Below are 17,966 nucleotides of genomic sequence, written 5' to 3' on the forward strand. Positions count from 1 at the left end.
CTCCTGCCCTAACTGGTGGACCACAGGAAACCTGGTACAAACATCTTTGGATGCTCAAGAAAGACTTGAGAAGTGAAAAGGGGGCAGGGAGAGGCAAGAGATAGATAGTTTGGAGAGGATGGGAGCTTCTGGCAGTTTCCCAGAGCCTATCAGTCCCTGGTTAAGTAGGGTCATCCATGGGTAAGAAATAAAGGAATGTTCCATGTATGGTGGTACCTCAGTGCTCAGCTGCTGAGAGATGGGGGTACATCAAAGGCTAGATGTAATAGTTTTTCAAGTCTCTCCAGTCTTGATGTTCAAGCAAAAAAGAAAATAGAGGGATGAATGTGTCTGAGTTGCACTTACATAACATCTTGAGTGCTGACCACTTCCAAAGCTCACATTTTCCTGCAGACAGGAGCTGCCCCCAAACTCGAAGGCCCTGGGCTGCCAGCTGCCTGCTTCCATAGACGGAACAGAAGGCACCATGGCCGAGCCATGGATGTAGCCAGTGAGTTTCCTCTTTGGCCCTACTCCCAGTGTGAGACCATGTGGCTGCTGTCAGCCTTGTTCGTGTGACAGTGAACAGCACAGGTACACTTTCCTCCTGACTGGAAGTTGTGAGTTTCCTCTTAGTTTCTCCAACCAGTGTCACTCTGGGTCATACATGTGACCTGTGAGTTTGGCCTAGGTCAGCAGGGCAGGTGGCATGGAGCCCAGGGTGTTCAGATAGTATGACCCACTGCTCCCAAGATAAAGAGAGGAGAGAGCACCCAGAGAACACTGACAAGCCTGTCTACTGTCAGGGACACTGCCATGCTCTGACAAGTCCTTCCAGTACATAGGGACACTAGCTTCACGCAGATTTTCCCTAGGCATGTGGCAGTGTCCGTTCAGTGTGGGCTGCCAACCTCAGTTACAACAGTGGGGAAGTAGAGTTGGCATCTCTCCCCTTTTGCTTTTGCTGAAAATAAAGAAAAGAGTTGCACTGGCCTGGCTGAGACCCCTGGGGATAAAATTACCTGTGAAATCTTGCCCTGGAGCCAGTTTTAATTGTCTTCTTTTGGGCAGTTAAAATTGTATTTATTTGTATCTGTATCATTTATATCAAGATCATAGATATCTAGATCTGGAGATACAGAAGGTTGTGAGCTGCCTTGAGGATGCTGGGAACCAAACCAGAGTCTTCAGCAAGAGCACAAATGCCCTTAACTACTGAGCATCTCCCCAGCCCCTATTAATAGGAATTTTCAAGAGCAGTGGTTCTCAACTTTCCTAATGCTTCAGCCCTTTATTGCAGTTCTTCATGTTGTGGTTCCCCCAGCCATAAGATTATTTTGTTGCTACTTCATAGCTTTAATTTTGTTACTGTTATAAATTATAGCTTAAATATCTGATATGAAGAATATCTGATATGGGACCCCTGTGCAATCCCTAATGGGGTTGAGACCCATAGGTTGAGAACCTCTGTTCAAGAGTCTATCGGCACCAAGCTGAACCATGTACTCCCCCAGCCTAAACGGCAAGTCTGTGCCCTCTATCCAACATTTCCCATCCCCTTTCTCTCTTAGCCCTTGGCAGCTATGTTTCTAGTTTCCCCCTGCTACTCAACTATTTACTCGCAGAGAAGGCATACTAAGTATCTATAAAGCAAGCCTAAAGCTACAGTGTTGTTACATTGGAAACTCAAGAAAGGCTCTACAGGTCAAGTGCTTCCTAACATATAGCTTCTCAAGTCCAGTGCATTAGTAGATGACAGATCACCAAATTCATAGAATATAAAAAAACAAAACTAATAATCATTTGGTACTCATGTGTTGTCTTGCTTACATCTTCCAGCCTAGAAGGAACTCAGCATTTTTATCTTGTACATGTGTGTGAGATCCAGGGTGATCATAATTTTTTTTTAAAAGATTTATTTAATGTGAGTACACTGTCACTGTCTTCAGACACAACAGAAAAGGGCATCAGAAGATGATGTGAACTTGCTAGAACAGGCTGAGCTGTGGTTCTAGGGGGACTCAAGAACCTATATGGCATGTTTACAGCTCATCCCAGGTCAGGAAGAAATATAGCATCATGTTGCTTTGTGTCCTTAGTGAGCCCCAGCAATAGGCTCAGCTTGTAAAGATGCTTGCCACCAAACCTGACAACTTAAATTTGATCCTTTGGCCCCATTTGATGAAAGAAGAGAACTGACTCCACACTGACCTCTGACCTTCGCTCAATTTTACACACACACACACAGAGAAGGGGGGGGGGGGAAGAGACAGACAGACTAACTGACAGAGGCATTAAAAACCAGAGGATGGCCGGGCAGTGGTGGCGCACGCCTTTAATCCCAGCACTTGGGAGGCAGAGGCAGGCAGATTTCTGAGTTGGAGGCCAGCCTGGTCTACAGAGTGAGTTCCACTGGGAGATCCAACCCTAACTCAGTACAGGTGAGGGCCCCTTCCTGCCTTTCTAAATGTGCCTCACAGCCGCAAGAGTGAGGGGTTCTTTCCTAAGGATACAAGTCCCTCAGATCTGCTCCCGAAGGCTCTACCTGACCCCACTGTGTGGAGAGTAGGATTTCTACAAGCTCTCACCAATGGAACCCTCTCTCCAGCCCCTTATCTCTGTTTATGTTTGGGGGTGCTCAGGCTAGGCAGGTCCCCAATTTCTGAGCAGTAGGCACCCAGCCTTTTACTTAGTAAATGTGATCTCTCCATAAGAAATCCTAGAGGAGACATGAAGTTGGGTAAGGTCTGTGCCCGGAAGGGGAAGGGCATGCCTGAGGATGCTGACAACACATACTGAAGTCTCAAAGGTTCCTGGGAAGGGCAGGAAACACAGCTCTGAACTCTGTGCCAATCATCCTTACAACAGACATTAGCAAATGATAGCCCATCACCTGCTTTTATGAATAAAGTCTTATTGGGACAGTAAGTTATTATCTATGACAGCTTTGTATCGTAAGAGCAGCGTCCTTTACCATCTGACCCTTTCTGGTTTTCTAATCCTGTGATTTAACCACACAGAGGATTCAGCTTCCTTAGCTATAAATTTTGCCTATGAGGTAACCTTGTATAATATATGTAATATGATATATATATATATGTATATATATGTATATATATGCATATATATATGTTATATACATACATTGTATATAACCTTTTATATGTACAGAGTATAATATTTCTATAACAAACAAAATAGCCCTGCAGAGACTGGTGATATAGCTCACTTGGGAGACTGCTTGTCTAGCATGCATGAGGATCCAGCACTCCATAAATGGTGTGTGCCACACCTGTAATCCCAGCACTACTGAGGGAGAGGCAGAAAGATCAGAAGTTCAAGGTAAGCCACAGCTACACCGAGGGTTTGAGACCAGACACTATCTTAAATGTAAAAAAAATAAATAAAAAAGCCTGGCAGACAGAGATTGCACAAAAGTTTCTGCTGAATCTGAGTCTCCTTAGCAGGGCTAAGTAAAGAACATTTCCCTCCCGGCACGACATCTGCCTCATCCAGCTCTGTTCCCACGTCTGGCACCGGTAAACTGCACCCACCTGCCCTGCAGAGACGACTGCTAAGAGAATTCATAAATACAAACAGAGCAAAGTCATCTGAGTGAACACAACAAAATACAGGATGGGCGTGTGAGAGCAGGCCTGACTTAGTCAGTTCTTTGTGTTCAGGTGGCCTCCCCTTACCGAAACAAAAGCAGGAGTCTGTGAACAATTGGTTTTCGGGGGGGTGGGGGGGGGACAACTGTTCTCAATGCCAAGTCCACACTGTGGAGCTCAAGGGGCAAGAACAGAATTGTTCCATACCCTTTGCTGACCCGGAGTGCTGCCCTAGCCCCAGTAATCCATCTGACAAGAGGAGCCAATCATATTTTAGGCTAATGTAGTTTCCTAGGCAACCAACAATATAGTCATAGAAACAGACTCTGGATAGTAGAAAAAAACAGAGCTAGGGATGAGAGGCATTGGGCCACAATCTCTGACTTTGATGTAACCCTCACCTGCAGAGTCATTCACACTTGATTAAAACCTGAAATCCTATCAGCAACAGGGTACCCCCAACCCAAGACCCCAACAGAAGCACTACCCCTTGCGTGTTCAGGAGTTACTGGAAAGGCCTTGGAATGTTACTGCCCTTCAGTGCCCCCACAGAACAAGCCTCTAAGAGGGTGAAGGACCAGAAAGAACCCCGTGGATCTGGGCAATGAGCCACAGAGCCAGGATGCAGCTATCTAGGATTGATGGCAGAAGAGATGACACCCCCAAGGAGGCTTTGGGACTCAAGCTTGCACCTCACGCAATAGACAACTTGGCTGTTTATTCAGTGAGGGAGGGAGGGTGGAAGAGAAGGGATAACTACCGGATGTGCCTAGCAATAATATTCAAAGTAAAATATACTTTCTGAAACTTAGACTGTTTGTAACCCATAATAAAACAGTTATTTCAAATTTTTACATCTATTTACTTATTTGTGCGTGTGCGTGAACTTGTGCATACACACACCATGGAACACGTGTGGAAGTCAGAGGGACAACTCTGTAGAGTCAGATCTCTTCAACATGGAGGTTGTTTAAGTATCCAGCTCAAGTCATTGGGTTTGAGGGGAAGCACATTTTGGGCTGAGCCATTTTGCCAGCCCCTAAATCTCTATTTTCTATTTGTTCATCTTTAGTCTTTACCCTCCCTCTGCAGAAAGTCATCCTTCTAGTCTCCCTGGCTCCTCCTCCTTGCCTCTGTGGATCCTCTGGGGACCACAGTCCTGTAGCTTTCCATGTTTGCAGACTGCTTTCTAGAGTCCACCAGCAGCCCGCCCTGTAGGAGAACTGCTGCCTACTTTGTCCCAGGCTGCACTGGCTGCCATGGTTAATGTGGTGGGGAAGTCCCTGGAACTGATGACAAAACGCTTGCTGCTACTTCTCTTAGAGAGAGTCAAATCCCCCTCCCCCCCGGGGGGGCTTCCTTGGAAAGAAGGGGCTCATCACAGACCTCAGTCATCCTCAGTGAGACGTACTTTAGGGTGGGTTCTCCCTCTCCTCACACCCCTTCTGCCATTTGGAAGTGGTTATGGCTTCTGTGAGAACTTCCTTCCCTGACAGGAAAGGAGCAGCTAAACCAGCAGTCAGTGGTTTCACAAAAACCTGGACCGAGAGGAGAGAGAATCATCTCGGGCCTTCTCAAACTCCAGCCCAAGCCACAGGACTCTTTAATAAGCATGGTTAAAAAGGAGATTTGAATCTGAGTGGAGCCTGAGACCCTGCACTTCTGCCAGAGGCTGATGCTATAGTTTGTGTGTCACCTCAGGGTTTCGAGGGACTGGCTGTCTCAGATCTTCACCCTCTACCTCATTCCCCCTCACCTCACAGTCCCACATGGCTTTAGCTTCCCCAGTTTCCCTCCCTCCTCAACTCACTGCTCTCTGAGAGGAACAAGTCTGTTCGCTAGGACTACAACCATCTACAGGCAGCCAAACTTGAAATCTAAGAGAGAACCTTCAAAAAACCAAAAGTCCTTAACAAACAAAAGTCCTTCGCTTGTTTTTTTGTTTTGTTTCACCTTTATGTGTGGTCCTCTGTAAATCCAGCTTTCACCAAAGAAAAGGAAATGTCTGTTCTAGATTCCCGTGGGTTGCAGCTGGCAGCAGATGAGTGCCCCTGGCCTTCAACCTCGAACCCCTGACATCAGTTTACAGAGGAAGCACTTCTCTGCCACCAGGCCTGCTGTGTGTCTGTATCACTCTTGGACACACAGTCTCACACACGCTCCTATGAAAACGCCACGCCTGCACACAGAAGGGCAGCTTTCTTAATGTAGTTTTCTTTTCTTTTTTTTAACTTTGAGGTTGGACAGAGCACATTTGTAGTGAAAACACTCCGAGAGGGGTTGCAAAGGCAAGCCACTGGGAACAAAAGCCCTCAATGAGTTCCCTTTCGACTTTTCTAAACCTTGGGGAACAGAGGATGGGATTTTTGTGAATGAGTCGAATGTATCATCTTAAATTGTACTCTAAGACATTTCAGAAGCCTCAAATGGTAAAACGGACCAAGTGGACAATGACGATATTAGATGAGCAACTTCCCTCTCAAGGTGGCTGCCAGGCCTTAAGTTTTATTCTGTTGCCACTATACCCATGGGACAAAACCATAAAGACTATTATCTCAAAGAACATGTACCTAACAGAATCTCTGTAGGCTCAGTCCTCAGCTCCCAGAACACAAGGCAGTAACTCAACCAGGATAGAAGATGGGGACCTTCAGGACCAGGGAACTTAATTTCCAATAGCTAATGTGCAAGTTTTCCCAAACCTAGGGTCACATTATCTTTTCTGGTCCCTCCAGTCCTTTGGTAGGTGTCAGGTGTCACTGATTTCCAGTTCAGAAACTTTGAAAAAAAAAAAAAAGAGGCTGAAATTTTCTTTTCTCAAGTCCCATAAGGCAGTAAGATATTCCACACACCTAACAATACTGCACCTGAGTGGACAGGACAGCCCGGCGCTAGGTTTATACTATAAAAACTCCCAAACGCAATACACCTCCATTGTAAGATACTCTGCTCTCGAGTTACAGGGATGAAGATACAGGATAGATGAACACCTGCTCCTCAGAATGGCTGACTGTTCAAAAGAGCCTGGAAAACCATGCGTCTCAGCCCAGCATTACATCACCACATGAGTCCAGCATGTCACTGAAGCCCAGCAAAGGGTGGAAGCCCCCACACTCACCTCCCATGGGGCCCAAACCCTATTCCAATATACAGACCAGTGCCTGCTACCTTTCAAATAACTCGTAAGAACCGGCACTGCTCTGCCACCCCCACCCCACAAGTCACCAGAAATATTCTCTTTGGAATAGGGAAGAAGACATTGGAGGGGACTGGCAAGCCCACTTTGGACAGCAGCCTTACTTGATGAATTGTGACCTTGCAGGCAGACCTCGTCCGTAAGTCCCTATCCTCCCAACAAGACTGGGTTTGTAATGGAGACTACCATAACAGAAACAGCAACTGTAACAAACACTCCTCAAGATAAAAAGCCACTTCTGAGCACATTAGCACTGTGGTTTAGAGAAAAGATCGGATTCCTGGATCGATGCATAGTCAGACTCTGCCTCAACCAATGACAAGGCTGTGTGGCTGTCTTTACTAATAATAGCAGGCGGCCTTGTCCTCAGTGTTAGCAGGAGAGAGTAGCCCTGTGATGCTTGGACTAGCCCAGCTGTACACACACTCTGAGCTCAGTATCATCCTTCTGTCCTGCTGTGCCAGTAGCTAACCCAGCACTGTTTCCAGCATTCACAATACTCCTCTCCTAGGAGGAGGCCTTCTCTCCTTGATGCCTCCAGTTCCCTAGCAGGAAATACCAGTGGGGGGGGGGGTGCTGAAAAAAAAAAGATGCTGATAGCGCAGAACCCCCCACCATGCACCCTGCTGGTGAATAACTAAAACCCGAATTCCAGAGGGCTATTTCTGCTCCATGGTTATCCTGGGGCTGCAAGATACTCAGTCCAGCTAAAACACAAAACACTACAAGCGGCGGCCACCAGGTAAAGCTTTGCAAGGCTTCCCAGGCCAGCCTAGGCTTCACGCTGCACCACATGGGGGAGAGGAGCACTAACAAAGCCGGGCAGCCTCTCCTCCTCGCGGGGGCTACAGGGGGCAGAGCACTGCACTTACATGGCCTCAGAAACCTCCAGGTTCAGGTCACTGGCTGGGGCTGGCTGCAGGGACTGCGACCCTCCCATCCTCGCTGAGCCCTGGCGTGCAGGCTAGCCACGAGCAGGGCCAGCGTCCTGGTGCGGTTCCTCCAGCCCGGGGCGGGCCGGCCGGCGGCCGGGGCTGCTGCACTGCAGATGGGAGCAGCTGCTGGCATCCGTGGTGGCGGCGACTAGGAGCAGCGGCTCGAGGCCGGAGCCGGCCCGGGGGGCGAGCACCAAGGCAGTATGCGCGTGCGAGTGCAGCTGGCGGGTACGCGCCTAGGTGTGTGCGTGAGCGTGGCCGATACGCGTGGAGCAGCCCGAGAGGAGGCACTGTGAGCCCAAGCACTGGCGAGGTCGGAAAGGATCTTCTCTTAAAGCCCCCGGTTCAGCCTGTGTGTTGAGACTTGATGATGTCACCACCACCAAGCGGCCTGACGCCGGCATCTTCACAAAGCTTCAATGTCCTCCGGAAACTGCTGGGAGGGGAGCGAAGACCCTCCCTCTGCTCACACATTCAACCGCAGCTTCCCAGTTTAGCCTGAACTACCAGCTAGTACAATGTGTCTTTTGAGATGTAAATGTACTACTCTCTGGTACTTGAGCTCCCTCCACCCCCGAGGGCGGAGCAAGGTGGTCTAGCAATTGACAAAGTTGGGAACAGGTCCCTTCTCTCTCACTCCCCCAGACTGTAGGAGGGCTGCAGAACCAGTAAAACAGGCTGCAGTGGAAATTGAGGACTACACACCTGAACTTTCTTCAGACAGGACAGTTGTGGAAGGACTAAAGTCTGTCCCAGGGGCAGCGACCTGCCACAGTTCCTAGGCTTTCAGCCCACTAAGGTCAGACCTCCAAGGATACCTTCATAGTTTAACAACTCTGCAGATATTGGGGCCAGCTGGAGAGAGAGGCGCAGGGCAACCTTCAGGGGCTGAGTCTGGATTCTGGTCTTTAGCCACCAGAAGAATTTTCTACAAAGACAAGCCCTATGCTATGCTCCTGGGTCAGGCCCCTCATATATCAAGAATGTACAGGGGGGAAATCCCTGATCATAAACATAAGCAAGCTAGCTTAGATGCTGGCTTAGATTCATTAACTCTGCCCTTCACCACACCTTGTCTCTAACTGGTATGCTGGGACTCCCAGAGCTGGGGTGACAAGGTCACAACCGGAGCCTGCAGGGTCACAGGGCTGTCAGAATATCTTTACCCTTGGTAAGTAGGAGGCCGAAATTGAATGCTTTGAAATGACACCAGAGTTCAAATCCTGATCTTCCCATCATTAGCTATATGCCCTTGAACCAAATGCCTAAGCATACAGCATGCAAGTACTAACTGACACAGAAAAACAGACATGCTACTCTAGAAGGGTAGTGGGAAATGAAGCTAAGAACAATCCATGAACCCTTGGGACCAGGTCCTCCTTTCTAAGGACCATGTTACCTGAGTAGAATACCATTACAATAATACAGTCAAGTGCTTATATTTATAATCCCAGCAACCACCACACAGTCACAATATAGTGACATACTATGTAGTGGACAATATCACCTCACTGGTATTAAAACTGTGCCTCCAAATCATGGTAAAAACAGAGAGCCTTGGGTACCTTTAAAGTTGATGACAAGTGGACTTTTGCTGTGTGATTCCCAATTGAAGAATCACTCAGAACCTTAATCAACATTTTCTGATGGTAACCACGTCTGAAAGTTGGTTATTTGGTAATTTCCCCACAGAAAATGCAAAGCTGAGGAAAGTAGGGGAGGGAAAGGGTTGCACAATGGCCTCCAAGTGCCTCTTGAAATTCCTGAGGAAACCCTAATCCTTGGAGTTCTCAATCCTTTCAGGTGCCTTCAGTTGTATGGCGAGGCCACACAGGTGGTGGCCTCAACACCCTGCTTTCCCCACCCTCACATGCTGGCTCCCCCTCCATCTGTCCTGCCCTCCCTCCTGGTCCAGTCTCCATCCTGGCCTCCCTCTGAGGAATGGCAGCATATGCCTTCTCTAGGCACACACCAATGGTGTCCATCACTTTCAAACACAACTCTGATAAGACCGTGACCTCAAACAGCCCTTCTGCAGGTCTTTAAGCCCCGTATACATACACAGTCTGGGTCCCTGAGGATAGGCCAAGTTCCACTGCCAACTATCCCAAGAGAGTCTAGAGTGAGTGACAGATAAACCAGGAAATGCCTCCATCATTTCTAAAACAATTAGGAATCTACTGTATATTAATGTCCTATAATGTTGCAGGCCTGGCCCATGCACAGTGACTAACCAGCAGCAAGCCTGACAAAGCCCTGTAAGCACAAGATGAGCCATGTGATCCAGACTCCACAGCCCACAGGGGAACAAAGGTCTGGGACCCAGTTAAAGCTAGAGAGATGGCTTGGTGGTCCTTCTACTAGTACAGAAAACTGGGGTTTGGTCACTCTAGGTCCAGGGGGATCTATCTGGTGCTCCCTTCTGGGCACTTCGGGCTCTTGCATACATGTGGCACACATAGACTCGTGCAGACTCACACACATACATAGAAATAAATAAATTATACATGCTCCTGTACACACACACACACACACACACACACACACACAGAGTTTTGTTTGTTTTCAAGACAGAGTTTCTCCTGTGCATCCCTGGCTGTCCTAGAACTTGCTTTGTAGACCAAGCTGGCCTCAAACTCAGAGATCTGCCTGCCTCTGCCTCCCACATGCTGGGATTAAAGATGTGCAGCAACATACCTAAAGTAGGCTTTTTTTTTTAAAGATTTATTCATTATTATGTATATAGCATTCTGCCTGCATGTATGACTGCAGGCCGGAAGAGGGCACCAAATCTCATTATAGATGGTTATGAACCACCATATAGTTGCTGGGTATTGAAATCAGGACCTCTGATTCAGTGCTCTTAACCTCTGAGCTACTTCTCTAGCCCCCTGTAGTAGTTTTGTAAATAAATAAATAAATAAATAAATAAATAAAATGACAGCTAAGCCAGACATGGAGCTTGTGCCAATCATCACAGCCCTGGGGTGTGAAAATGGTATAAGGATTGGGAGTTCAAGATTACCTTCACCTACACATCAAGTTCAAGGGCCAGCCTGGACTACATGAGATCCCATCTCAAACATTTTTTTTTTAAAGAATGTCTGACGTGCCTCTGACACTCCAAAAAACAAACCTAAATTCCCTGTCTTGGTTTCAGGTTCCAGGGAAGCAGATAGCTGACATAACAGCATTCCTTACCCTGCAATGCTGTGGACCCCTGAGCTGCTAATTACCCAAGCATGTGGGAAAAGAAAGTAGGTCAGATCACAGAACACCCCAGGGGAGAATGCTAAGGATGTAAATACAGCTAAAGAGCAAGCAGGCCGGGCAAGGTTCTGTTCCTGTCAGCCTAACCTGCCACACCCACCATATCATGGTAGGCAGTGAGGAGGCTGGGTTGACCCACAAGGGCCTTCATGCAAGAAGGGCCCTTCATGCAGGCTGTCATTCAGAGGGCACTATGGCTGCCCATCCACAGCTGGCCCTTTGCCTGGACTCCCACATGTCCACCTCTACAACACAGCATGGTGCCCCACACATTTCTGGTGCCTGTGCACTGTTCCTGGCCGACTAACTGGCTTGCCTAACACCCTAAATGTTGAGAAGCTGTGCACCCCAAGTCTAGCACCCCATCGTCATGTGAGCAGAAGCCCAGGAGGGTAACGTAGCAACAGGGGACATCTGACTGTGGTCAGGAATGGCACACTGTTGGGCTCTCTCCACACAGGTGTTACAGAACTGGGCTCCTTGCTCCTGGACTTAGAGAGAGAGAGACTCTCCTGTCACTCAGCCTCACTCAAGTCCAAAAAGGTGTCTGCTACCTTAAAGGCAAAATCCCCATTCTACCATCTGGCATGTACATATGCATGTGTATGTGTGTGTGCATGTGCATGTGTGTTCATATGCGTATGTGAATGTGTGTGCATATGTGTTCATATATGTGTGTGCATGTGTGTTCATGTGTGTATGTGCATGTGTGTATGTGCATGTGTTTATGAGCATGTATGTGTGCATGTGTGTATGTATATGTGCATGTATTATGAGCATGCATGTACGAGCATGTATGTGTGCATGTGTGTATGTATATGTGCATGTATTATGAGCATGTATGAGCATGTATGTACGAGCATGCATGTGTACATGTGTGTTCATATGTGTGTGTGCATGTGTGTGCATGTGTGTATGTGCACATGTGTATGCATGTGTGTCTGCATGCATGTGTATGTCCATGTATGTGTGCATGTATGTGTGCATGTATGTATAAGCATGTATCGTATGTGCATGTGTGTACATGCATGTGCATGTGTGTGTGCATGTGTGTGTGTCTACTGCTGGGGATGACACCTGAGTCCTTATACTTCCTAGGCAAGTGCTCTACAACTTGTCTAGAATCCTCAATCCCTCCCACGGGCTCTCTCGCTGTCTCCCTGAGAAGGAGATTATCATATCTCCCTTCGTACCTGCTCCACAAGAGATCCTTCATATTTCACGTTAGAAATGTCTTCCGGGGAAAAGCATCACTTTACTGCTGTTGTGGCAGAAGCTGGGGGTTGGGTCTTACTGTTAGGCCCAGGGGGAGAAACTAGAACATGCTAACAAAGAATTCAGTGATGAGGGCTGAGATCCATTCTCATTTTAAAATAAAGAAGCCAGGTTACAAAGTCGGCTAGCTCTGGGACAGGAGAATGGACAAGAAAGAGAACAGAAGAGAAGAAGGATGCAAACTGGTCATGAAAAATCATAGGGCTACTCAGCAAGTTAAATGAGGATTGAAAAGTCACTCACATGTAAAGAAATCAGTAACAAACACCACAGAAAATTAAACATCCCCAAATCCTCCTTTATGTAAATCAACTCTACCCTTTTGAGAAGGAAACAAAGATAACATTCTTGAGTGAACTGTTGAAAAAATATATCCTCCCTGATGTTGAAAAGTGTATGAACTTTCTGTTCAACAAAAGGAAACACGGTAGGAAAGGAGTGGACGCCAGGGGAGGGGATGAGGCTGGCTCTGAAGTACAGACCTAAGCCTTGGAGGTGATTACTAGTCTGGTTCTAAGGTCTCAACAGGCAAAGTAAGAAGAATAATCAGTAATACCTTTCACAAGAATCTAGCAGGTTAGAGTTAGAGACTAGGAATGTCGGCAGAGTGACTACATAGCATACCTGAAGCTCTGGGGTTACTCCCTAGCACTTCCTTAACTGACTGTGGCATATACCTATAACCCGAGCACACTGGGCAGTAAGGCAAGAGGATCAGAAGTTCAAGGTCATCCCCAGCTACATACATAGCAAGCTCCAGGCTAGCCCAGGCCAGTTGAAATCTTTTCTTAAAAACAAGCCTTTTTTTTTTTTTAAGGTTTTTAAAAAGGGATGGGGAGATGTCTCAGTGGATAAAGCATTTGCCACACAAGTATAAGGACTGAACTTCAGATCTACAGAACCCATGTAAACGCTGGGCATGCACAGCAGCCTACCTATTATTCCAGCACACTGAAGGCAGAGACTGGCAATTCCCAGAGCAATTGGCCAGACTAGCCAAAATGGCGAGCTCCTTAACCAATGAGAGACTCAGTCCCAGCATACAGGGTACAGAGTAACTGGGAAAGACAATTAAGATTAGCCTCTGACCCACTCCTTACACACACGTGAACACACATGTGTGAACACACACATACACAACACATGCATGTACACCACACACACAGACATATACAATAAATAAGGAAAAAATTTAAGAAGCAACAACCAAGAATCACTCCGTGAGTGAACACCATTTTTTTGCTACTGACATTGCTGATGCACGCATGTTCTTCTAAGTCCTCTGCCAGGGGATTGGATGGATACAGTGAAACATGACTTCTACAATATCCTACCACCAGCCCGGTGTTCTGCAGGCACACCAGGAGCTATTGAGCTGCCCCCTGCAAACCAACATCAGGAAACTAGGACATTTCCTAGGGAGGTAGGTCTAGTTGCTCCATCCCGGATTGAGAGCCCTACCTGTCAAGTCTCCATAGCAACAAGATGTGATGTGATGTTTGACTAGTTGCTGGACTGAAAGTCCCCACCTTTCATGTCTCCATGGCAACAAAGTTACATACAGGGAAGCAAAAGAAACCACCAGGGCTGCATTTTTGTTGGCAAACTCTAATAAACATGATCACTTCTCAACTGGCCATTTCTTTTCAGTAGCCTCTTGGGAGATGTTCCCTGCCAGTGACCACAAGGCAGAGCCACAGCCTGGCACAAGAGACATGAAAGAAAACCTGGCAAAAGACTCAGTATCCACCAAAGTCCTTGAGGAAGGACACCATCAAAATCTACAGCAGCAGTTCTCAACCTGTAGGTTGTGACCACCACAAGGTCGGATATCAGACGTCCTGCAGATCAGATAGTTACATTAGGATTCATAGCAGTAGCAAAATTACAGTTAATCAAATAGCAACAAATAATTTTATGGTTGGGGGATCACCACACCATGAGAAACTGTATTAAAGAGTCCCAGCATTAGGAAGGTTGAGAACCACTGAGTTGCAGGTGGTTAAAACCAGTCAGTCATTCTTACTTCCTTTCTCAAAGTCTCAAACATTTCCTCCCGACTATTGATGGCAAAATCTGGATTCATTCAGGGCATTCATTTTAAATAGCTACTCTCAGGTAACGATTTTCTTCAGGTGTTACCAGACATCCTTTCCTAGAACTAACTTGATAGACCTGATGCAAAATAAAAACAAGCAGGTTGACCTAAAACAGGCTTTTGTTCAGTAAAACCCACCGCCCTAAGTCCAGGTTCCTACTTAGAAATAAAATCAAGGGTTTTTTTTTTTTTTCATTACCAGTGGACTCACCTGGACCAGGTGATTGCTTCTGTCTAGGTTGGAAAACACAACCAGTGCTGGCCATTTTTCTCTTCAGTAGCCTTTTACAGTAAGAATTTCATATGCATGCTACGGTCTAGGTTCTTAAGAGAGTTTTAATGTGTCTGCTTTGACTGTAGCTGTGTGGATCCTCTGAGTTCCTCTGGCTCTTAAAGCCTCCTGGTCTTGAGACCCTTTGTACTAGGAATAAAAGGTCTTTTAAGAAGAACATTAGGATGTAAGCAGAGCTGAGAATGGATACTGCCAGAAAGGACGCAAGGCTGGTTTCCCCAGCCAGACTGGAGAAACAGGCTAAACCTGGTCACCTCCCCATCTCCTGGACAAGGAGTTCTTAGAGGCTGCAGGGAAGCCACTCAGCATGAAAAGACCTCCCAGAGGAGCATGCTAAATAGCAAATCCAGAAGCTCCAAGCCTTGTGTCTTCCCTCCGATGAGAGCAAAGAGACAGTAGCCTGTTCGAGGCTTACAAGCCATCAACACAGCCTGGCACACTGCCAGCCCTCCTTGTGAGCAGTGCAGGAGAAACCAGCTCAGAACTGCTGACTCAAGGCTCCCTGAAGAAACAAGAAATCCAAAGTGCTTGGCCCGAAATAGTAGCCATGAGAATCTACTGAGAGCATGTCTGTGGGCAGAGCGAGTGAATGAGTGCGTCAGCATACGCATGGTGTGTGTGTGTGTGTGTGTGTGTGTGTGTGTGTGTGTGTGTGTGTGGTGTGTTACCAAGTCCTAAAAATACCACCTTTCCATAAAAATCCCAGAAGCCCTAACTGTAATCCTCTCCTCATCCGTGTCCCCATGGCTGCACAAGCATACACAACAGTCTGGGGATGCAAGCTGTTTTGCTCCCCCTTGAATACTTCGCTCTCTTTTTAAAGATTTACTTATTTATTTTATGTAAATGAGTGCTCTATCTGCATGTACACCTACAAGCTAGAGGAGAGATCAGATCACACTGTAGATGGCTATGAGCCATCATATGGTTGCTGGGGACTGAACTCAGGACCTCTGTAAGAGCAGACAGTGTTCTTAACCTCTGAGCCATCTCTCCAGCCCGAATACTTAGCTCTTCAGGAATTGATTTGCACACATGAAGACAACTGTCCTGTGACCTCAGACTGGCCTGAGTCTTGCCCTGTCTTGCTGACCTTACAGAACTGTTGGGAAAGACCATGGGGCATAGACATGACTAGGCTAACTAATGGCTTGCAAAGTCTCAGATCCTGCATGGTCACCACTACATCTCCAGCACCTGGATTCAGGCATAGTCGGAGGAGACACTCCACAGACATGAGTGGATGGGAGAATGAGGAAATGAGCCATGAGACAGACTCAAGCCCTCTCTAGTACACAGCTATCACCATAGTACAGGCCAACACTGTCTCCCACCTGGACCATGGTGACAGCCACATGATCCTCTGACCTCTGGCCTCTCCTTTCCTCCTACCAGAAATCACCCTGAATTAAACTCCATCACAAGAAGAGAATAGATGGATTTCCTTTCTCAACATCTTGGGTCCCAGTGACCCCCAAGTCCAACTACAAGCCTCCTGCCATTCCAGAGCTAACCTGCAACTATGCCCATGGCCTAGTACCCTCCATCAATCCTCTCTGGCTTCTCCCCAATCTGCTGCGGGCTGGTCCACACCCCCCCCCAGCGATGGCACAGGTTGCCTTTCTTCACTCTTCATCCTCACCAAGAACCTGTTCACACTGTGAACCCTTGTGAGCTAATTCGCTTCATGTATGCTTGATTATCACATTGAGCCCTACGAGGTTGTTATTACTATCCTCATTTTAAAGATAGGTAAAACTAAGGCTCAGAGTGGTCAGGTAACTTGTCCAGTGTCACACAGATCAGAAATAGACCAAGGGACATGTCTCTCTAGGTCTACACTCCTTCCCTATTCCACACCATAGAGGTGTAACTGGCCTGGAAGAAATACAGGTATTCTAAAGAGACACATCTTGTCAGTATATCAGACTACTGAAACTAAGGGTCCCAAAGAAATGAGGTTTCCCCAGGACTCTCATGCTGAGAGAAGAGTGCCAGAGGAGGAGAAACTTGCCTCCCAGAGAGGGAGTTTACACGGTTCTGTAGACTTGTCAGTCGCCATACAGGATGAGACTGAAGCCCAGAAGGTGATGGGTCTGTGTGGGCAGCACCTTGACTGGGACCTGTTCATATGTCATGCCCTAGGGCCTGTATTTAAACTGTAATCTCATTTCAGGATCCCAAAGACAGACTTGGGGTGGGGTGGAGAGGCTCACCGGATCTCTTGTCTCTCTTCCCAATGTGGCGAACAAATCTCTATTATTATTCATTTATTTTTGCTTTCTACTTTTAGTTTGACTTCCTTCGGTGGGCTTGCTGAGGACCGGCAGCTGAACCTGGCTTGAGGCACAAGTTGTGACCTCCAAGTTTGATACCAGAGTGTCGAATAGATTCAAGTAGGATATGGCTGCTAAATCACTGGGTAGGTTTATCTGTGGGTAGGTGGATGAGTGGATGAACGGATGGATGTGTGAGTAGATGGATGGATAGATGGGGAGGTGGATGATTCCCTTCCATGCTCCTCTAGAACCTCGGAATCCCACCCAGAGGGGCACAGGGTAGAAAGTCAACAGCTTTCCTCCAGCTGTACACCACCCATCAGGACCAGCGGGCGATTTGCTCCCAGCCTCACCTCCCAGAAGAAGGGAGCAGTGGCAGGGGTGGGATCCTGAGGCCATTCTCTCCCCAACTGTTTCCACCCAGAGAGACGAAGCAGCTTTGGACTCAACCTTTCTAGAGAGGGAAGCAAAGCTCCCCTTTGCCCAAGCCTCCAGATGAAGTCTCTGAGATCGACCTACTTAGCGAAAGCAGACTCACACAGCAAAATCTAGGTACCTAGCAGCTCCCTGATCATGTACAGGAGATGAAGCAGGAGCCAGAAAGCCTAGGTGGACTGCCTGTGTTTGTCTCAGTGGGAGGGAGATGTTGTATGTTCGTTTCTAGGATGCCATGGAACAGAGGATCTCAGTACAGAGCAATGGCTGGAACCTGGCTTATGGAACACTGGAGTAGATCCCAGTTTGGTGGGCACAGGGTCTAGCCTACAGAGACTCTCATCCCCAACACTCCAGCCTTTCCCCCGACATCAGAAGACTATGCAGGTCTGCTATGGTTTGTGTATACTTTGGTCAGTTCCCACAAACCCACACAGAAGGTTCATCCTCAAAGCCACAGACAGTTAAGGGTGAAGAAAGTGGAAACTGAGTTGGAGGTGGGGCCTTTGGGGTGTACGTAGGTTTGGGTATTAGTGCAGAGAGCCCTCTCAGTAAGTCTCGGACAGAGACTAGACAGACTCTCGCATGTGATGCTC

General features: G+C 47.4%; 1 protein-coding gene across 3 annotated transcripts in view; it reads right to left on the minus strand.

The window, feature by feature from the left end:
- The window catches only part of Tacc2 (transforming acidic coiled-coil containing protein 2), a 186,237-nt gene that overhangs the window by 64,068 nt on the left and 104,203 nt on the right, over positions 1 to 17,966 (minus strand). The window contains exon 1 of one of the 3 annotated variants that reach the window (XM_028769371.1): positions 7,659 to 8,028. The exons of 1 other annotated variant lie outside the window; for it this stretch is intronic. In XM_028769371.1, the coding sequence (XP_028625204.1) occupies positions 7,659 to 7,726 (68 nt within the window). In that variant the 5' untranslated portion in view covers positions 7,727 to 8,028. Of the gene's footprint in view, positions 1 to 7,658; positions 8,029 to 17,966 lie in introns of those variants that run through there. One more of the 3 variants, XM_028769372.1, reaches the window with a different exon arrangement.

This window comes from Grammomys surdaster, unplaced genomic scaffold, assembly GCF_004785775.1.
Source record: "Grammomys surdaster isolate TR1022 unplaced genomic scaffold, NIH_TR_1.0 192, whole genome shotgun sequence".
NCBI classification, from domain to species: domain Eukaryota; kingdom Metazoa; phylum Chordata; class Mammalia; order Rodentia; family Muridae; genus Grammomys; species Grammomys surdaster.